Source organism: Cryptomeria japonica, chromosome 7 (genome assembly GCF_030272615.1).
Source record: "Cryptomeria japonica chromosome 7, Sugi_1.0, whole genome shotgun sequence".
NCBI classification, from domain to species: Eukaryota; Viridiplantae; Streptophyta; class Pinopsida; order Cupressales; family Cupressaceae; genus Cryptomeria; species Cryptomeria japonica.
Genome location: NC_081411.1, coordinates 72290604 through 72313044, shown reverse-complemented (window position 1 = coordinate 72313044; position 22441 = coordinate 72290604). Strand labels below are relative to the sequence as shown.

The following is a 22441-nucleotide window of genomic DNA, read 5'->3' as shown; positions in this document are numbered from 1 at the left end:
AGCATCCCATAGCCTTTAGGTATGTCAACTACCTACATGTCAATATATTGTTGAACGTGGGGACCAGAAGCCAATTGCATGTGGGTACTCTTTAGTTCCCCTATGAATGCTACCTCAATTTTGTCTAATTAGATTACCTTATAGGTAGACTTGCCATTGGTGACACCTAAGGCCTTGCATACAGTGAGGGGCATGATGTTGGTTGATGCACTAGAGTCCAATAAGCAATTATGAAGATTTTTGCCAAAGATTCTCAAGGTCAATAGAAAAGGAAAGAGATTTAGTTTACTCAAACAAAATAGGAGTATCCATCTAGAATGCCTAACCTTTTTCTTTGAATTTCTCTAGAGGTTTTTTAAGGGGTGCTTCACTAGTTGACATGTTCTACCTATTTGATTCCTCACAAACTTTGAAAGAAGTCAGACTTTCATTAACTAAAAGACTAAGAGATTGACCATCTTTTTGAATTCATCAGCCACATGTTGACCCATTCTTTCTACATAAGATTTACGTTGCCCTTTTGTAGTACCATGTTGATCACTATTGCTTGGTAGAATATATCCTTTTGGGGGACCAAGATTGTAAATAGCATTTGGATCTAGAGGAACCTCATATTTATTTAGGGGAATGGAAGTAGATAAGGGGCCCTTTGGCTAACGGCTTCTCAAATTGTAAGGAGCTCTAATTTTTTTGCTGACTACTATTATACTACTGATAGACTTGCACCTCTTCCACCTCGTCTTCTAGTGTATTTTCTCCTTGAATAGGAAAAACATAACTATTCAACACCATGGAAGACTCATATCCACTGTTAGGTGCCAAACTCATAACCAGTACAAGTGGAAGCGCTTCTGGTACTTCAGCATTTTGCACTTCTCTTTGAAAGATATTGGTAGCTACTCGAAAATCTACAATTCAGCTCTGAATGTTGGTTGTCGTCATGTAACCTAACACCAATTGGACATGGCGGCTTCTGCAAGGAAAACCCTATTAGAGGGACGATGGCCAAAAAATTTATTATTGTTATCAAAGCGTGTGGGAACTCCCCCATTATTAGGCTGTGTATTCGAAGTCTTATTCGGCCTAGGGTGATGTCCCTAATTTAGTGCTTGGTTTCAGCGGGAGTTCTGCAAATAATTATTTTGATTTCTAAGGTGGGTTACCTCTGTTGCAAGCTTTCTCATTTGGTTAGCCAACATCTTAACTTCTTCTCAGTCTTCTTGAGTCCTTGAGGCATTTGACTCTTATATTGTGCAAGAAAAGAGGGTGTGAGGTTGATGCTTGAACAATGGGCATTTCAGGGTGAGGGACCATATAGCTTGTGAAGCAATGGGGATAGGGTTTAACATAAAGGTATGGTGAAGCAAGGTGTGATTACTGACTTGGATTTGATTGGCCATTCCCAGCATCCCCATGTGATTTACTGACCCTACTCCAGAGTGTCCCAAATTTGAATTAAAACTTTGGTGGGTTTGGCACAAGCCTAAGTAAGGTTATTGGGAGCAAGATTAACCCTTCTCACAAATACTGATGTAAGATTATCCAAACCTGAATAATAAATTTGATGAGCAGGTTCATCTGCTAAGAGGTGTGGAGCTTGCAATCAGGAGTAAGCCTTGTGGAACCTTTTGTTGAAGGAGCTAATCAACTCATTGTCTTGTCTTTTGATTTCCACAAATAATCTATATAGATCAGACAAGTTAATGGGAATCCTGAATCTTGACAGAAAGGCATTCTTCAGAATATCCAAAGAGGTAATAGATCTTGCTGATAGGTGAACAAACTAGTAGAAAGCTTGTACTGAAGAAATTTGTAAGAGGCCTCACAACAAATTTCTCTAACACTGCAAAAGAAAATACACCATGCACAATTACCTAAGACATACAAAGTAAAAAATACCAGATTTATTGGAAAAAATTGAAGGGTGTTCGTGTAAGCTTTCATCCAATATATGATATATCAGAAACAAAACCTACAACAAATTACATTGGAAAAGCATGATGGCTGTTTGAGAGAGAAAACCGCTGCAATTATACTAAAGAAGAAAATATACACATGAACAACCTACTCTTCAAAAAGAAAAGTGCAATCTTGAACGGGATCGTTCATTTTCCAATGTATCAGAAACAAAACCTACAACAAATTACATTGGAAAAACATGATGGCTGTTTGAGAGAGAAAACCGCTGCAGTTATACTAAAGAAGAAAATATACACATGAACAACCTACTCTTCAAAAAGAAAAGTGCAATCTTGAACGGGATCGTTCATTTTCCAACAAGTGTCCCACTTCATTTATGTTTCACTATATCCAAACACAAAAAAGTACAGAATTGAAAGCATAGATATATCTGTATTTTGACATGAAGCATCTGCAATCTACATGATCGAAGGTAGTGCAATGACAGATTAAAGATCTTATGATTACGATTATTTATCTACAAGCAAATTTGCAGACATAAAGGAATTATGAGCAAACTGTGCCAGGATAGTTTAATTGTAATGCGAATGAATGCATATGAATTAGCTCATCAAGGAAAAAGGGAGGGTTCCTCCATGATAAGAAAAGAAACATTATTATTGATATCTCACTTCCAAATATAAATGCAATTGAGCAAATGAATGCCTGCTGCAATGTTAGCATTACAAAACTCAAACTAACATCTAATCAGAGGAAATTCACCAGGAAACTACAAATTATCTGGAAGGGCCCTTTCCATTCAGCTTTTGTGAATCAGAAGATACCAAGCAAAATTCAATTCTTTTCTAGAAAAAGATCTTCTTTTACCTCCAGATCTACAACCCATCTTGAAAATATTCAAGGAAAAACATCTCCAAAATGGAATGAGGCAAAACCCAAGTGAAATTGAATTCCCATTCAGTGGCGTGCAGGATGCAATCGAAACAACTGGCATTGTTGTCACGGTGGTTACCTTAATGCATGCAGTTGTAGATGAGAAACATCCTAAAATTGTCTTGCAACAATTGTCAGCAGACTTTCACAGAAGTTTCTAGTTTAGCATCTCCCTCTTCACTCTGCAGAGCATGTTGATGCTGTTATAGACTAATATAAAAGTTAATTGCTTAGAAAAATTAAAAGAAATGAGTCTAGAGCATGCCATCTCTATCTTAAATCCGTCCATATTAAAGTGCACTCATTTCTAAAAGGAGAAAAAAATTTGCCTAGCAAAAATATATTACTATATAATTTTGATCTTAAAGACTTGAGGGTTTTCTTCAAATCCTCAATCGGACTAAGCCTTGAGACTCTCTTCAAATCAGAAATTACCTTCTTCAATATAATTGTACTGGCCTCTGTGTTAAAAATGAAATTTTTCTAGTTAAACAATTAAAAACATATTGTCATCAAAAGCCTAAAATTATACGCAAAGCCTATAGAGAGTAATCAGCAAACCGCAAAGTACGTTTTTCCTATTTTTCGCCTGCTTGCTCATCAAACCCGTTTATGATTAAAATATTTTGTAGAAGTCACCAAAATATGGTACTAACATATCCACTGCTTATAACAATCTGAATTCTGACTCCGGCACCAAATAAAGATACCAGCAGCTTCGTTTGTTAAGGACAGGTTCTCTGCCATTGATGTTATAATGTTTTAACTTATAGATCAAAACATACACCTGGTTTATTTGAAATTTAAATGTGAAATGCACAGGGTATTCTACAAGCAGGAAATCTCATACCTTGAGTAAAATTTATGTATATAAATCACTAGCAATTGGATATTTATACTATTTGTGTTGGCTAGTAGAAAAGTGTCTCCAACATACCCTCACTTATTGCAGTTAGGCTCAAAGACAAAAGCTGTTGTGATACTGGTCTAATTGCTTTACTTTTGTAAGTCCCTACAAGGTCCAACTCCTTTACAAATCTAATTCAATAGCCGAAATAGTACCATGATGAACTTCTCTAAGTTCCACCTATGTCATCAACTATTAAATCCCATTTAAATATACATTGGTAATACATCTATTATATTAATTTTAACAAAATGAACTATGAAATAATTGTATGTTCTACCTATACAAAAGATTGACCTTGCTCTTCTCTAACCCATGATGGCTCTCCTTGTATTCTTACCTCTAATGCCTTTGCATATGTTCTCGCCTCTGATGCCTCTACATATGTTCTAGACCTTGCTGGCTCATCTCATGGAGGTGTCATACAATGGATATCATATTTAGATGTGTTTAGGGGTGTCTCACTAGTATCTGCAAGAGCACCTAAACACAAATGATTGCACATAGTGCAACGATGAGGCATACAAACATGTGTAGACAAAGAAGGTCAACCAATATCGATTGATTGACTAGGAGCATCAATCTCATGTGGCTAGCCAAATTGAAAAGTTTGTATAATCAAATGGCCAATCAAAGAGGATGGCTTTGAGGCTCTAAATTGTTGCATTTGCAACAACGTCTAGGTATGCTATTGGAGGTGGGGGAATATATGGGCCTTGCACTTGTCACATTGTCCTAGGTCTATCTTGAGGCATTTCTCTACTCTAAAGTCAAAATAGTTCACATGCTGGCCTAAAACAAAATCTGCATATAACTTGCTGATAAAATATAGAGGAACATCAAGATTGTTGTTATGTAGTTTATCAAAAACTATCCACCAACGATCCCAAAAATTTCTTGTAATACCCTCATATATGCACCACTTATGGAAATTTTGGCTTGCCTACATCAATAGGTTGTCTAATTTTGAGATTCACAAAATGTTGTGCTAATTGGGCTTTCAGATATTTTTAATTCTTTGACTTGATCATAAGACAGGCAGTCGCCTCTTGGGATTTCAGCACTCCCAAAATGACTCAAGTTGACTTGTTAGGGTTTTCACATAAACAATAATTCCCTCTAAGGTGGGTGTCATTGTAGACACTTAAGAGTGCCAACGGTATATTTCAACAAGGTACTTCAATTCGGTAATCTTTCTATCAATTAGCTCTTGAATTGAAGGAAGGTTTGGTGGGGGATGGATTGTCGAGGGAGGATCTGTTGGGGGAGGATGTGGGTTTTCAACTTCTTCTGCCATTTAAACCTATTCGGAATTCAAAGCTTAAAAATTAATAAAATTTTTTAATTAATTATTAAAATTTATAAACAAAACAAAAACCTTCGCCAACAAAGCCTCCCCCACCAAACCCTCCTTCAATTCAAGAGCTAATTGATAGAACATTACTGAATTGAAGTACCTTGTTGAAATATACCGTTGGCACTCTTAAGTGTCTACAATGACACCCACTTTAGAGGGAATTATTGTTTATGTGAAAACCCTCACAAGCCAACATGAGTCATTTCGGAAGTGGCAAAACCAAGAAGCATCAATACTCTAATGGTTTGTCTCATGATCAATTCAAAGAATTAGAAATAGCCAAAGCTCAATGAGTGCAACATTTTGTGAATCCCAAAACTAGACAACCTATTGATGTGCATAAGTCCAAATTTTCCTCGAATGGTGCATGCATGAGGATATCACGAGAAATTTTTGGGATCATTAATGAATGGTTTTTGATAGATGTTACAATCTTGACGTCCCTCTATATTTTATCCACACATAAGGGTATCACAAGAAATTTTTGGGATCATTGGTGGATGGGTTTTGATAAACCACCCAACAACAATCTTGATGTCCCTCTATAATTAATCCGCAAATTATCATGAAATTTGTTTTAGGCAAGCATGTGAACTATTCAAACTTTGGAGATTTCCAAGGAGTAGGTAGAGGAATGCTTCAAGATAGACTTGGGGCAATGCAACAAGTGCAAGGTCAATATATTCCCCCTCCTATTCCTTCCCCACCTCCAATAGCACACTCAAATGTTGTTGTAGGTGCAATAATTTTAGAGCCTAAATGTTATACACTCTTTGACCAGCCATTTGATTACACAGACTTCTCATTAGCCCAAGCATATGAGATTGATGCTCATGGTCAATCGGTTGATGTTGGTGGATCCTCCTTGTCTACACATTTATGTGCCTCATCATTGCACTATGTGCAATCATTTGTGTTTAGGTCCTCTCGGAGAGACTAGTAAGTCACACCCCTAAACACATCTAAATATGATATCCATCACATGACCTCTCAACAAGATGAGCCGAAAAGGTCTAAAACATATGCCTAGGCATCAGAGGCAAGAATACAAAGAGAACCATCAACGGTTAGAGAAGAGGAGCAAGGTCAATCTTTTGTACAGGTCAAACTTAAAGTTATTTCATAGTGCATTTTATTCAAAATTAATATAACAGATATTAGTACTAATGTATATTTAAGTGGGGATTTAATAGTTGATGACAGAGGAAGAACTTAGAGAAGTTCATCACCATATTATTTGGCATAGACTTGACGGTAGATTTTTTTGAACATGTTTAACTTTTCAGTTGCCTGTATCAAATAATTAATCCAAAATATCTGATGAGTACAACAAATCTTTAAGTAACCTGCACAAAATTATCAAAATATAAGTTGCAAGAATTGATTCTTTAAGCTAGTTCCTAAGTTACTTGAGCAGATCAAAAATTGGATTCTTTGAGGCAACTAGATGTTCTAAAGATGTCTGACCTTCATTCAAGCTGAATCAGATGGAAATGCCAGATGCATCAAAATATTTAGTGCAAATGATAAAAGCAACCGCTCTCCCTTTCTGATGGGATTATGTAATAAAATCAACCAAGCTTTCTTCATGTTTTCTAGGATGCAACCGAACAGGCAGAGTTTATAAATTGTATAAATTCCACAGTTTCAAAAAACCTATCTGTAGCAATCACTGTATGCAAATTACAACCAAATTTAAAAGTGAAAGAGTAGAGTACATTTGCATGATCCTAAACATGTTATGTATGCATTAACCAAAACTAACTGACATATTGCAAAGGCAGGCATGACTTCAAATTCTAAATGAAATGATATTCCTAAACAGCACGACCAGGTAATTTAAGTTCTCAATTAGAAGCCCAGGGAAGTAATGAACCTTTCTATCCATTGTAAAGTTAATTCCCTGGAAGGTGGGGCATTTGTTTCACCAGCACTTGATGGTAGCTGATTCTGAATCCATAATGACATTCCAATTACCAGATCACTTAAGCATGCCTAGGGAAAGGAAAATAGCGTGTTATTTTTAATAGAAAAATAGCATTGTAAGCAATAACATAACTTTCAATAATGAACATAAAGAAAAGCAAATTAAAGCACAAAGAAAGTGCATTGACTAAAAGGGTTATGTGAATAAAACCAACCTGTCTGATGACCCACACAATCGTGTACACTTTGTACTGGCCCTGAAGCTGTGGTAAAGTCTTTGATGTTGTTAAGAGTTGAAACAAAAGGTCAGTCCTCTTCTTCAATAGCATTGCTAGAATCACAAATATTGCGTTCTGCAGAATTTTGTAATGCTCTGTAATCCAATTTATGAATTACTACAACAAAAGAAATGGGTTGAACTCAGCATGCCATATAAATGCATCACATACCATAAACTATTTTTTTTTTTTAAAAAGACAAGAATTCTGTTTCAAAATCCAAAATATTTTCTTTCTTTTTCTTTTCTTAATTAAGAAAACAGGGCATGCTGGTTCCGTGCCTCTTGAAAACATTGGACACAGTGAGAGAGGGAGAGAGAAGTCAGTCCTGCACTGAGGAAGGCCATACACTTCATCGCCGCCTGTTCCCTGGGATTCCTTTCCTAAATGAGTGGTTATGATTGTTTGGGCAAGCAACCTCATGACTAGATCAAGATTTATTTTGAAAACAGTAGCATTTAGGAAATTGTAAGGGCCACAACTGCAGATGACATTTAAGGTATTTTGTTCTGCCATTGCTTCATCTGCGAAGGCCAGGAATAGAGCTACATACACTACGACGATTAACATAATTGATCGTATGTGGGTGGGCTGAGTTCGTCCATTTACAGGGGATCAGTGTAAAATGAAATGGAAGGGAAGAATTCTAATGATGTTCCCAAGATAAAGTAGTATAAAAGATTGAGAGTCACATCTTAGAAAAATTAAATGTTGATTTTTCTACTATATATCTTGATCAAGAAATTAGTTTTTTATGACTCTTGTTTCGAACAATTCATTTTTAGATTGTCTATTTTCAAATAATTTCATACTGAATACAGATATATTCTCATACACTACACATTCTATAGTAAAATGCCATTCAATTTCAACCACCTTTTATTCTAGAAACTAAAGAAGTTGAATGCATGCCCACTTTGACTCCAAATACCTGTGAAAAATATAGCTGTCAAACACTGCCCAGGTTTCTGTTGATGTGTCTTTTGTACACGACCAAACACAGAATAAAATACCTAAAGGGTACCTTATCCTCTCTTGAACAAAGTTTTCCGACTGCTGAAGATCTCGCCGAAGGATCAGTCGGAGTAACTCCAAGGTTCTGATATATAGGTTCTCTACGTGTGGATAAACTCTTTGTGGTACGATGTGATTTTGCTGGAATCACAAGGGGACTTACGTTTGACTGCCTAAACGTCTGATTTGCTTTGGATATTGCTGGAACGTGAGATTTTACTGGCTGTTGATTTTGAAAAAAAAAGGAAAAAGGAGAAAGGTTGAAACGGGATCTATTTCTAATACTAAAAATGTAAAAGCAATGAATGACCTTTGATAAAATTCTAACTAAGTCTTGCTTTGACATCCTAGGACCATCTCCACAAGATTAGTGCGATCTTCTGAGGAAAGCTTTATGATGTTCAGATCACCGCTACAAGCATGGACACCATCAGGCTGATGCATATCAATGAAGAAGCGACAATTGAAGTTAAGCTTAAGCTGAATGATTCCAGTTGACTACACAAGGCAAGTCTGCAATCAACAAATTGCTAGTAGTATGGATATACATATTTCACCATCAATCATACACATTTCTTCCACTCATCTAATAACATGAAATCAAATTTGAGAAGTATAGAGACCATGGAAATTGTTGAATCGACCCATAGAATTCACCATTTCTTCAATGAAGTTTACAAGTCCTTTACAACAACATCTTGGCAACAATCTTTGCCTTCTCTTTCTACTCTACTCTAACTATTTCCTATTCTCTGACTATTCACTATTATCTATTCTCTATCAACCAACTATTAACTATTAACTCACTATTATCCTTTACAAATGAGGAGCCAGGGTTTATATAGAGAAACCCTTTACAAATAGATGGCTCTGATTGATTTAGAATCAATGGCTAGGATTACAAGATAGAAACCCTAATTAGGGTTTGTTACAACAAACTTCCTTAGCCAATTAGAAAATTACATTCCAAGGGTGAGGACCAATAGGAAGCAGGGGTAGGTGCCTCGAAGTTTGTGTCATCCCCGATGAGTCAAGTACATTGAATCTGGACACGCTGAGGTGGACCAATCCAACTGGAGGAATGATGATTGGGATGCCACCTTGTCTGACACTTGTAACTTGGTTGATGTTGAATTTGATGATGTTGAGAAGCTAACTTTGATTAACTCTTCTGAGACTATCTGCTTCTTCAACGGACCCTTGCACTGACCTTATTTGATTCTCCTTTGTCTTTGACGTGATGGATGGGTGGTGTACCTTTCCTTGAAATGTTGGCAACGCCTTTCATTGTCATCTTGTGGTTCCTTAGTGTGGCAAAGTGAAGGTTCTGGAGGTACCTAGCAATTCCTTGAACACCCCTAGTCTTCCAATGCTTCAAAGCACCTTGAATCCTCCCTTTTTGTATGTGGAACGTCCTTGATGATGATGGACTGGAAGAGGTCGTCCTTGTCCTAGCTTGGTCTTCTTTCATCTGCAAAACCAACCATAAGATGATTAAGGACACATAATAAATTCATTCTAACATAGCATTTTCTACCTTAAATCATCAACAAGAAGACATCAAAATGAAGTTCGCTTGAGATCCTTCCCAAGGACAGGCTCTATAAGAATTTCGCTCTGGTGATTAAGGACACATAATAAATTCATTCTAACATAGCATTTTCTACCTTAAATCATCAACAAGAAGACATCAAAATGAAGTTCGCTTGAGATCCTTCCTAGGGACAGGCTCTATAAGAATTTCGCTCTAGACCCTTTGGAAGGGTCAAGAGCGAAATTTGCATTCCTGGCCAATTTAGAACTCATTTCATCATTTCAAAACTAGAATGTTGGTCTAAACAAGGGAGAAAATGAGGTTTATAAGGATTTTTGCTTTGACCCATTGGAAGGGTCAGGAGCGAAAATCATGTTCTTGGACAAAATCCTCACCTCTCAATGCCTTCATTCACTTCTCTTGGCAAGAGAACATCAATCTATCCCCACTATGTCCAAGGAACAAGGTTCGTAGTGCAAACAAGGAAGAAAAAAGGTGTTTATTGAGGATTTCGCTCTGGACCCTTTGGAAGGGTCAGGAGCGAAAATCATCCTTGGGCTCAAATCCTAACTTCATTTTCACATTTCTTCACTCCAAATAAGTGTTTTGCCTTCACAAATGCCTGGGAATGAGCTAGTTCATGACTTTGGGCAATGTAGAATGTCTTATGGAGAATTTCACTCTGGACCCTTTGGAAGGGTCAGGAGCAAAATTCGCTTTGGACCCTTTGGAAGGGTCAGGAGTGAAATTTGACATTTTAGTCTCTCCATCAGGATTCATGTATGGAATATAACATTTAAGTATAAGTGACATTTCCTTATATCTTTCTTCTTTCTTATACTTTAAGTCATATTCCATACATACTGTCAGGATTTTGAGAGTGGTTTCGGACCTCCAGGAGTTATAATGCAAAATCTAGTTTTTGGAGGATTCTTCAATTTTCCAGACTTAGTCAAATTTCAGGATCAGGATGACATTCCAGACAACCAATTTTCAGGGCATTTGAAGATCAGGATGACATTCCAGACTTCATCACTCACCAACTTGACCTAACTCAGACCTTCAAAGAGGATATTCACTCACCAAGCAAGACACAATTAGCAACAAGAGCAAAACCAAGCCCTAAGGAAGACTTTCAAAGAAACCCTAACCCGAAGCATCCATTGACTCACCTTTAGCTAAAACAGAGCTTGCTATCTTAGTGATCCCTCTGGTAACACTCAGAATGCAAAGACTAACAGACAAAACCCTAAAAGACCTAGAAAAACAAACCCTAGAAAGCAAAAAGTAGGGGTCCCCATTTGCAATGGGGCGATGTGTGAATACGTCACAACAGTTTCCCGTTTGTGTCAGGTCCTGACTGAAAAAGTTTCAAAATTGCTGTATAGTGCCTAGTCAAACTAAAATACTATAAAGTTTCTATTCTTTTATTTTTTTGACTTTCACTCAAGTAATTCAAATTTACAGATGTGTAAGGTGCAAATTCATTTTCCTTGAAGTTTTTATTCTTTTATTTTATCATTTATTGATGTTCATTGAAGGAGTTCAAATATACAGACGTGTAAGGTGTTAATTTATTTTGGAAGTTTGGAGTGCATTTTAGAGACTTTGGAGTCTACATACATCATATTGTCTATTTAGCAATATTAGAATTCTGTTTCAAAATACCAACAAAACATTTCTTTTCTTTTCTTAATTAAGAAACTAGTGAAGAATTTGTTGCTTATACATCAAAACAGAATTCTGGAAAAGGAAAAAGAGGACACAAGATTTTCCAGGTTCTTTGAACCAGAACCCTAACAAAGCCATAAACCAAAAACCAAAAGCACATAGAACTAAGAATATGAATAAAAGAAATTTTTATTCACAAGGCCCTCTACCATCAAAACATTTTCTTTATTTTTTCTTTTCTTAATTACGATACTGAATAAAGATATCCTCATACACTACACATTCTATAATAAAATGCCATTCAATTTCAACTACCTTTTATTGTAGAAACTAAGTTGGACGCATGCCCACTTCGACTCCAAATACCTGTGAAAAATATAGCTGTCAAACGCTGCCCAGGATTTCCCTTTCTGTCAGGTCCTGACTGAAAACGCTTCAAACATGGCTGTGTAGTGCGTAGTCAAACTAAAATACTAGAAAGTTTCTATTCTTTTATTTAATGACTTTCACTCAAGGAACTCAAATTTACAGATGTGTAAGACTTTCACTCAAGAAACTCAAATTTACAGATGTATAAGGTGGAAATTCATTTTTTTGAACTTTTTATTCTTTTATTTTACTACGTGGTTCATCATTAAAGGCTACATATACAGCTATCAAATGAAGAGTTGGAAGAAGGCGAAAGGTCACGTGACTGTTGGACTTCACATTCTCAACATAAGGTGCAAATTTATTTTCTTTAATGTATTATTTTTTAATTTTATCATTTTATGTTGTTCATTGAAGGAGTTCAAATATACAAATGTGTAAGGTGTAAATTTATTTTGAATGTTTGGAGTGCATTCTAGAGAGTTTGGAGTGTACATACATCATATTGTCTAGTTAGCATATTAGAATTCTGTTTCAAAATACCACCACAACATTTTCTTTCCAGTGGAAAATTCGTTGCTTATACATCAAAACAGAATTCCAAAAAAGAAAAAACAGGAAAGAAGATTTTCCATGTTCTTTTAACCAGAACCCTAACAAAGCCATAAACCAAAAACAAAAAGCAGATAAGAATATGAATAGAGGAAACTTAGGAAACTTTTTGACTCACAAGGCCCCTACCATCAAAGCATTTTCTTTCTTTTTCCTTTTCTTAATGAAGATACTGAATACAGATATCCTCACACACTACACATTCCATAATAAAACGTCATTCAATTTCAACCAATTTTTATTCTAGAAACTAAAGAAGTTGGATGCATGCCCACTTTGACTCCAAATACCTGTGAGAAATATAGCTGTCAAACACTGCCCAGGTTTTTCATTTCTGTCAGGTCCTGACTGAAAACGTTTCAAACATTGCTGTATAGTGCCTAGTCAAACTAAAATATTAAAAAGTTTCTATTCTTTTGTTTTATGACTTTCACTCAAGGAATTCAAATTTACAGTTGTGTAAGGTGCAAATTCATTTTCTTTGAAGTTTTAAGGTGGAAATTTATTTTGGGAGTTTGGAGTGTACATACATCATATTGTCTATTTAACTTATTAGAATTCTGTTTCAAAATAACACAAAAACATTGTCTTTCTTTTTCTTTTCTTCAAACCGCTGAAGAATTTATTGCTTAATGCTTATACATCAAAACAGTATTCCTTGTATAAACAGAATTCCAAAAAAGAAAAACAGGACACAAGATCATCCAGGTTCTTTGAACCAGAACCCTTACAAAGCCATTTGTCTTTCTTTTTTCATTTCCTAATCAAGGAACCAGTGAAGAATTTGTCGCTTATACATCAAAGCAGAATTCCAAAAAGGAAAGAACAAGATACAAGATTTCCAGGTTCTTTCAACCAGAACCCTAACAAAGCCCGTAAACCAAAAGCCAAAAACAGATATGAATATGGATAGAAGAAACTTTTAGATTCACAAGGCCTCCTACCATCAAAACATTTTCTTTCTTTTTTCTTTTCTTAATTAAGAAACCAGTGAAGAATTTATCGCTTATACATCAAAGTCGAATTCCAAAAACGAAATAACAAAATACAAGATTTTCTGGGTTATTACAGCCAGATACCTATCAAAGCCCGTAAACTGAAAACCAAAAGCAGAGCTTGGTCTTAGCCCCTATTCAAGTTATTTTCAGGCAATCCCCTAATCAATTCTAGCCATAAATTCAATGCTATGGCCATGGCCATCATCCTCCTGTAGGAACCAAAAACCACTCGCTAGCTAAGGAAAAATCGAAACTGGCAAAAATGAGATCACAAATACCTTGCTTCACTACTACACAAACAACTGACTTGCTACTGCTGCAATTTGATGTTAACACTGTTACTGGTATTGACATGAGTGATTGAGATCATTTTGATGGTCATATTATAGTTTATACCCATGCCTAGGAGGGAGACCGTTAATTCCAGACAGGCATTGAATAGGATCTTGCTTCGCTTCACAGGGGAAAGCTCATTGGTGTAAACATATGTTACTATTATATGGAGGAAAGGAGGTATCGAACCCCTCTAGTATTGTCTAGTATTGTATGAGATGTACACACGATAAGCCATTCCAGCATTCCAAAAAGCAAGTTTTTTAATCAGCTATAAATTGAATTCTAATCTGTGCCAGGCCTGAACATTCTAGCGAGCTCAATGTGAAAAATCTGGCCTCTTTGAGGAGACACTGATTTGGGTGTCTTCCGTGTTTGAAAGTTTTTTAACAGCAATTCTCAATTGACTTGGGAAATCAGTACAATTAGATCAGCTAAATTTTTTAACAAACATGAAGCTTTCACTGTCCATTTTCTAGGCAAGAGGTTTTAGCATTCCATGAAAACTTTAGGGAAAACATTTTGGAAAAAACTGTATTGAATTTAGATTGATGCAACACAGTTTTCTCCAAGAAACACCTCACTCAGCTAAATTTCTTGCTGAACGTGCTTTAAGAACTATCAAAGAATTCATATATAGATATAGAACAGCCCCAAAATGTTTTTACCTGTTGACACTTCTATTTTCAGCGAGCCTGTAAAGAGTGGGTGATAACTGCAGAGGAATTGGATGGCCCTGCTGCTGAAGAGGATCCCAACTGTGATGTGGAGCCAGAAAACATGTGCTGCGTGTCACTATCAATCTCCATAAACGTAGGTTTTACTGGTCTTGCCTCCACTGACACTGGGGCAAGCATTGATACAACATATGACATTGACGGTCTCTTTGATGAAGAGTCATGCGTGCACGCAAGAGCAATATTTATTACTTTCAACACCTGTTCTGCATCGAACGTTCCTCCCAGCCTTGGATCCACAATACCCAATCCTTCATTTCTTTGATATAGTCTCCACGTCTGCAATAATACATTTCTTTAGAACGGCTACACTCGAACTTTTAATGAAAAATAGAAACTATAATTAGAGGTGTACCCAGGGTAGTAGAAGCTGCGTATCAGATGGAAGTCCCGTCTGGATAGACTTTCTACCGCTAATTATCTCCAGAACGACCACGCCGTAGCTGTACACATCGGCCTTTTCTGTTAATTGACCATGGACTGCATATTCTGGAGCCGTATAACCTCTGCAATACAGAGTATTGAGAAAAATTGAAGGTTATTCGATATAAATCACTTGGAAAAAAACAGGCTCATAAAGAACTAAATATTCTTACAGTGTTCCCCCAACCCTTGTAGTGAGATGGGTTCTGTCACGAGGGAAGAGCCTTGCCAATCCAAAATCTGCAATTTTGGGCTGGAATTTGTCATCTAACAGAATATTGGCAGCTTTAATGTCTCTGTGCACAATGCGTACATGAGAATGCTCATGGAGGTAAGCCAAACCTCTCGCTGTGCCCAATATGATGTCGAATCGTGCTTCCCAACTTAGGCTAGTTTTTCTCTTACCTGCGATATTAAGTAAATTCTTATTTGTTAACTCGAGACTCTTCCCGATTGGAATGCCGACGATAAAAGAGGAAACAAGATTTTAACATGCAGTACTGTTGAACTTCATAAAAACATGTTTACTTTTTTTTTTCTACTAGCTGCTAACTGTTTTGAAGAAAAAGAGGTATGAAAACTAAATTAAATGCTATCTGGGATCCATACCAAAGAGATTTTTGTCGAGGCTTCGATTTGCCATATATTCGAACACGAGAAACCTTTGGTCTTGTAGCGTACAGCATCCCAGCAACGTAACCAGATTCCTATGAGAGACACTGCTGATAACCTCAACTTCTGTCCAGAACTCGTTTGTGACTCTGTCCGACTCGCTTGCAAACAGCCTCTTTACCGCTATCTCCCTCCCGCTCTGCAGTGTTCCCTGTAACCTCTCAAATAATTCAACTTTCAGGTTAAATTCACATCATCGGAGCAAAAGATTATTGGGTAAGTGTCAAAATTTCAATTTTCAGGTTTAATTGACATCATAAGAGCAAAAGATTGTTGGTTAACTCTGAAATATTTCAACCTGCAGGTTAAATTATCATTTAACTGAGCAGAAAGATTGTTTGGTACCTTATAAACCTGGCCGAAGCCCCCTTCCCCAATCTTATTCTTGTCATCGAAATCGTCAGTTGCCGCTCTAAGCTGTTCGTAATCAAACCTCACAGCTTTTCCCCCAAAATTTGGTTCCTCGTCTGCGAAATTACAACGAAAATCACCTGGCTGATCTCTGTCGAGCCGTTCACTCCCAAGAGTGGGTTGTCTGAATTTGAAATAGGCAAACAAAGCGGCCACTATGACGAGAACTGCTCCCCCTGTAATTCCAACAATAATCCCCACAGTCTTCGATTTTGATCCTCCACCTCGATCTGTGTTTGTCGCTGTAAAGTTTAACAGTCAAACGTTACAATTCAAGCAAGAAACAATGGAATTAAATGATCCCTCTTTCAGATTTCGTTACAATCTATGTTACCTGCAAGCCCATTGAGAGCAAAGAAAGAATTCGTGTCGTATCGCAAATAGCAGCCGGCTTCGAGCACTTGACCTTGCGTAGATGGAAGACAGTTGCCTATCTGATTCTGAGCCTGCTCCAGACATGTTTGGCAGCCGTCAGGAGCAAGAGACTCCCAACATTCAGCAAGAACATATATATTTGTGGAGGAAGCCGAATCAACTGTCCAAGCAATTGCAAAACTGTTATTTGCAGGAGCTCTGCCAACGGTCTCGGTAATCAATTTCAGCGTTTTCTCTGGAAATTTCTCAGCGCTGCTGTTGGAAGAAGAGCTACAATTAGAGTAGCCGGTGTCGTAAGGCTGGGTGAAAAATGTAGCATTCTCGTATCGCAGGAAACAACCGTCGACATACACTCGGCCTCCATTTTGTGTAGGGCAAAACAGGGCAAGCTGGTCCCGTGCCTCTTGAAAACATTGGACACAGTGAGAGAGAGGGAAGTCGGCCCTGCACTGAGCAAGGCCATACACTTCATCGCCGCCTGTTCCCTTCGATTCATTCCCAAAACGAGAAGTTAAGACGTCTTTGGCCAGGGAATTCAAGACCGGATCAAGATTTGCCTTGTAAACACTAGCGTTGAGGGCATTGTAACCGCTACAGCCGTGTAGGGCATTTGAGATATTTTGATCTGCCGCTGATTTGTCTGTCAAGACCTGAAAGAGAACCACGTACGCTGCAACGATTAACATAACTCAAGACGGCAGTATCCGAGTGCGCTTCAAAAATTGTGGAAACAGATTAAATGCCTGCGTGTAAGATACTTATTCATTTACATTATACATAGTGGGAAAATATACTTTCTTCGCTTTCTTTCATCCTTTCCTTCCTTTTATTTTATTTTTCCATCAAGCATCATCTACACTTATTAAGTCTGTATTTTCAGATGTCTTTTAATTTGTATTTTATTTTATAACATTCAATAAAAAAATTCAAATTGTCAAACATGTGTAAGGTGCAAATTCGTGTTTAGAGTGCATCTAAAGAGATTGGATTGAAGTATACCTCTTCTACAAATTTTAGCCTTTTATATGAATATTCCTTAAAGCAATTTTTTTAATTAAATGAAGTGTTTTTTTCAAACATGCAATCATTTTAATTTCAATTAAAAATATTGTCAAATGTGCATTGTGAATATTAGTTAGATTTAACAATCAAATTTTTATCAAAAAAATTAATATTATAGAATATAACAATGTATTATACTAGTATATTATATTTAGAGGAATATAAGAATATTATTTTATATTTTTATTTTATATTTGTTCTTATTCTTATTTTTGAAAAAAAAAATGACATTACACACTTTTAATTCTCCATAATTAGTAATATTATTTTTAATCATAATTTACTAATCTTGTAATAAAAAATATATAAAATTTAAAAATTAATAATAAAATTATTTTTTTATTTTATATATTTTTTAAATTGTTAGTTTTGTCTTTTGTAAATAATCTTTTTTGAATAGATGTTAATCATAATTCAATATTTATGTTTTAGAATGTTATTATCTCAATAACAAAATTAAATTGACCTACTTTATTAGGTTTTTTCCTTCAAAAATTGAATTGTCTAAATAATTTATTTTTTTAACAAATTTAGAACTATGATCTCATCTCTTTTATTTTTTAGAATTTAATTGTTATTTATTAAATTGTGGGCTTAAAGATTCTAAATTGAATTGAGTACTTGTGATTTTCACATATGTGTAAGGTGCATATTCTTTCCATGGTGCTTGAGTTTGGAGTGCAAGTATACCTCCTCTAACAAAAATTTAGCCTCTTTAATCAATTTTTTATTGTATGGAGTGTCTTTCAAGCTTGTAATTATTTTTATTTTAATTAACAAATATAGTCAAATGGGCATTGTGAGTATAAATAAATGTTATTTAACTATTACATTTTTATTAAAAAAATTAATATTATAGATGATAAAAATATATTATATTATTTTTAACATGATTTAAATTATTAATTAAGTCTTTTTTAAATATTTTTTTAAGAGATGTTAATCATTATTTACTATTTATTATTTTCAATGTTAACACAAATAGATTGGTCTAATTTATTAGGGTTTTTTCCTTCTAAATTGAATTATCTAGATAATTATATTCTTTAAGTGCATATAATTTCCAAGATACTAGGAGTGCATCTAGAGAGATTGTAGTGTAGTATACTTGAAGTGTTTTTTTAACAATTATTTTAATTTTAATTGAGAAATATAGTCAAATGTACAATGTGAATATATATAGATGTTGTTAAACCATCAAATTTTTTTATTAAAATAATAATATTATATATAATAAAATGTGTTGTGCTATTTTTATATGATTTAAATTATTTGTTTAATATTGTTTCTAAATAAACTTTAATCATTATTTACTATTTATTATTTCCAATGTTAACAAAAATAAATTGGTCTAATGTATTAGATTTTTCCCTTCTAAATTGAATTATCTAGGTAATTATATTCTTTAAGGTGCATGTCCCTTCCAACATACTTGGAGTGCATCTAGAGATATTGGAGTGTAGGTATTGACAAAAAATAAGCTCCTTAATCAATTTTTTTTTGTTGTATGGAGTGTTTTTTTCAAACATTCAATTATTTTAATTTTAATTAACAAATATAGTCAAATATGCATTGTGAGTATTAGATAGATGTTGTTTAATCATCAATTTTTTAATTAAAAAATAAATATATAGATGATAAAAGTGTATTATGTTGTTTTTAATATGTTTTTAATTATTTGTCTATAAGTATTCTCTAAATAATTATTTTTTGAAAGATGTTAATCATAATCCAATATTTATTGTTTTAAATGTTATTATCTCAATGAAAAAAGATATTTTCAATTTATATTTTTTTTATTCCAACTTATCGAGTGTTCAAATAGTCACTATATATGTTGAAAACCTCATAATAAGTTAGAAATTTTTTTTTTGAAACATCCTCATATTTAACCCTCTTGTCTTGTTCACCTCAACATGTGGTTTGAAAAGGACAACACTCTCTTAATTTTGGACCAAACATATCAAGTCGTGTTGTGCTTTAAATGTCATTGCAATATATTAATTCTTCCACAGAGGAGAGATAGTCTTTTTAACAAAAATAAGTCAAAATTTTGTGCCTACCATCTTATCACCTAGATAGTTACAAGGTTGATGTTATTTCCATTTTATTTTATATTTCAATAGTCAAGAAGGTTGCAAGGAAAACCATGAAAATAATGGATGTATCTGGAGAGTTAAGAAACACAAGAAGTGATATTAGAAGACTAAAGCTTAAAGAAACCACTTTTGGGAAAAGGAACTTAGAATTTTAATATTCTATGGTGGTCCATCAAAAGATATGATTCAAAAGGATTAAAAAGACAAGGTTTTAAGAGTTCAAGGTCAAAGTTATTTTCACATGTTTAATAGTGGAAGCCACCCTCATATTTTTACATATTTTATCCCAACTTATTGACCATTCAAACGGTCATTATATATGTTGAAAACCGCATAATAAGTTTATAAGACATTTGTTTGAAAGATCATATTTAACCCTCTCATCTTGTTCACCCCAATGTGTGGTTTGAAAAGGACAACATTCTCTTAATATTGGATCAAAGCATATTAAGTCATGTTGTGCTTTAAACACCATCACAATATATTAATTCTTCCATGAAGGAGAGAATTTTTTTACAAAAATAAGTCAAAATGTTATGCTTGTCATCTTATCACCTAGAAAGTTATGAGGCTGATGTTATTTCCTTTTTATTTTCCTTTTTCAATAGTAAAAAAGGTTGCAAGGAAAACCTTGAAAATAATGGATGTATCAAGGAATATATTTGGAAAAATAAGAAACACAAGAAGTGTGATTAGAAAACTAAATCTTCATGAAACCACTTTTGATAAAAGGGATTGAAAGACATGGTTGAAAGGGATTGAAAGGAGTTGAGAGAAAAAGCAAATAAATTGATAATTTATATTGAATATCTAGTCAATCTTATCTTAGGTTCATATTTAATATTTTAAGTATAATTTTTTATTGATCTATTGTAATTATTATTGGTTCGAGATTTTGCATATTGACGTATTCATACCTAATTATTTGTTTTTTATTTATTATATCCATAAGGTTTCATTATATTATTTTATTGAAGACATAATGTACAACTTATTCAAAAAAAGAGTGGGTGGAATGGAAACACGTCTTCAAGTCTAGGAGAGGTAAAAGATTATAAAATCAATGTCATAATTTTTTTTTGAATGTTGCTTAAATATAGAGAAAAATAAAACAATTAGATCAATAAATCCAATAGGTAAGATCATCTTATTGGTAGATCTTGGCCATTAGATGTAGGATCAAAACCCTTATTAGCATCATCTTCATTTAGTTACTTCTAAATAACATCATCTCAAGAGGTTATCATTTCTAATCAACAAAATAATTAATACCAATTTGTTATTTTTCCTTCCATTGTTACCCTAGCCATAGGTTATGAAATTGCAAATGGATGACTAGATTGTTGGTACCATCCTAATATTTTCATTGTGGTGGACAAGAGCAATGAGAAGGATGATAATAGAAAACTTGCTAGAATCTAGTTTGACTAGGCACTATACAGCCATGTTTGACACATTTTTAGTAAATTGACCTGAAAACCTGGGTAGTGTTTGACAGGTAAGTGCACCAAGATGGTGAACAAAAGGGGGGGTATAAGTAGCCACTTTTTTTTTCTGAAAATAGGTAAACTTGAATTTTAAAGAGATAATCGAAGGTCACACACTCAAAACTAGGAGTTGAGAAAAGAATAAGAATTGTAGTACTCTGAATCTAGTTTCTAAACTACTAAAGTTTTTTAAAATTGGATAAGATTAAGAGGGTCAAACCTCTCTTGCACGAAAAACTGTTCCTGATTTTTTCTGAAAAATATAACATAGCTGTTTTCATGCGCTGCACAAAATATATAATTAGATTTAGTATTTTGCAAAACCCTTTGGTAGGATGATAGGTAAGATTGAGATCTAGAAGTTGTGTATTTTTTTGTAATTTTTCGTTGAGTATTTTTTTTTTAATGATTTTTTGAAGTGACCGCATCCTGAAAATTCGGTACCTGTTCGTGCACTGCGCATAACTTGCATCAAAATAATTGAAAATGAAAAAAATTTTAAAAAAAATTGTATAGAATCTAGTGTAGAACAAAAATATGTAATTTATTTTGAATTTGGTCAATTAGATCAAAAGTTATTAAAAAAATGGTAGATGTATGTCTATGAGGACTGTCAAGGCACTGGTAAAGAAAATTAAAGTTTACTATGCTAATGTTGTCTAAAAATAGAAAAATTTATATGGTCAAAAAGATGAGAAGACGTGTGAGATTATGGTGGTAATTTTAGAGATACCCACTTGATCATTTGTATACCTGATGATGATGAAGTCAAGAAATCATGTTGGAAGATGAAAAAAACGTGTAAAGAGACAAAAATGGAGGGAAAATGGGCTTCCAAGTCTTAGGGTCATTTTCCAACCCTCTTACCAAGCCAAAACCCACACGGGTTCTGATGTGCAATATAACCCGCTCGGGTTTTGAAAAACAAAAAGTACCATTCATAGTTCTAGATAACCCGTACGGGTTATGTAGAACTAAAACCATCATTTTGAATTTCCCAAAACCCGTACGGGTTATGAAAAACCAAAAATATGGTTTTTCAAAACCCGTACTAGTTATGAAAAACCAAAATTATGGTTTTTCATAACTCGTACTAGTTATGAAAAATATCATTTTGAGTTTCACAAAACCCGTACGAGTTATGAAAAACTATTATTTTGCTTTTCACAAAATACATATATAATACGTGTTTATGTATGTATATATGCATATCTATAGTTATATATATACATATATTTATATAGATATATGTATATATGTTTGTATACATGCATGTCTCTCTTCTTTTCCTCTCTCTTGTCTTCCTTCCCCCATCACTGTCTC

The 22441-nt window shown here is 34.6% G+C and overlaps 1 protein-coding gene across 6 annotated transcripts; it reads right to left on the bottom strand.

The window, feature by feature from the left end:
- Positions 1–2556: 2556 nt before the first annotated feature.
- Positions 2557–17286, bottom strand: LOC131045711 (cysteine-rich receptor-like protein kinase 2). Of its 6 annotated transcripts, none has more exons than XR_009105852.2 (10): positions 16430–17286; positions 16030–16337; positions 15622–15835; positions 15186–15417; positions 14945–15095; positions 14521–14868; positions 9673–9806; positions 7259–7416; positions 6994–7112; positions 2557–3035 (listed from the first exon to the last, which is right to left on the bottom strand). XR_009105852.2 is itself a non-coding variant. In XM_057979304.2 (7 exons), the coding sequence occupies exons 1-6, from the start codon at positions 17154–17156 to the stop codon at positions 14539–14541; spliced, it is 1962 nt and encodes a 653-aa protein (XP_057835287.2). In that variant the 5' UTR covers positions 17157–17286; the 3' UTR covers positions 2557–3035; positions 14521–14538. The 6 variants fall into 6 exon arrangements, 1 of the variants encoding a protein (XP_057835287.2); XR_009105854.2 differs by lacking the exon at positions 9673–9806 and having other exon boundaries at positions 7259–7438; positions 15186–15252; positions 15355–15417; XR_009105850.2 differs by lacking the exon at positions 9673–9806 and having other exon boundaries at positions 7259–7438.
- Between the last annotated feature and the right edge of the window lie 5155 nt (positions 17287–22441).

What these genes read in the sequence shown, in the direction of transcription:
- LOC131045711 (XM_057979304.2), bottom strand. Translation starts at nt 17,156, where the DNA reads ATGTTAATCGTTGCAGCGTACGTGGTTCTCTTTCAGGTCTTGACAGAC. An exon ending in CCTCGACAAAAATCTCTTTG is followed by an intron (nt 15,418 to 15,621) that starts GTATGGATCCCA and finishes TTAATATCGCAG; the next exon opens with GTAAGAGAAAAACTAGCCTA. An exon ending in CGCAGCTTCTACTACCCTGG is followed by an intron (nt 14,869 to 14,944) that starts GTACACCTCTAA and finishes GTATTATTGCAG; the next exon opens with ACGTGGAGACTATATCAAAG.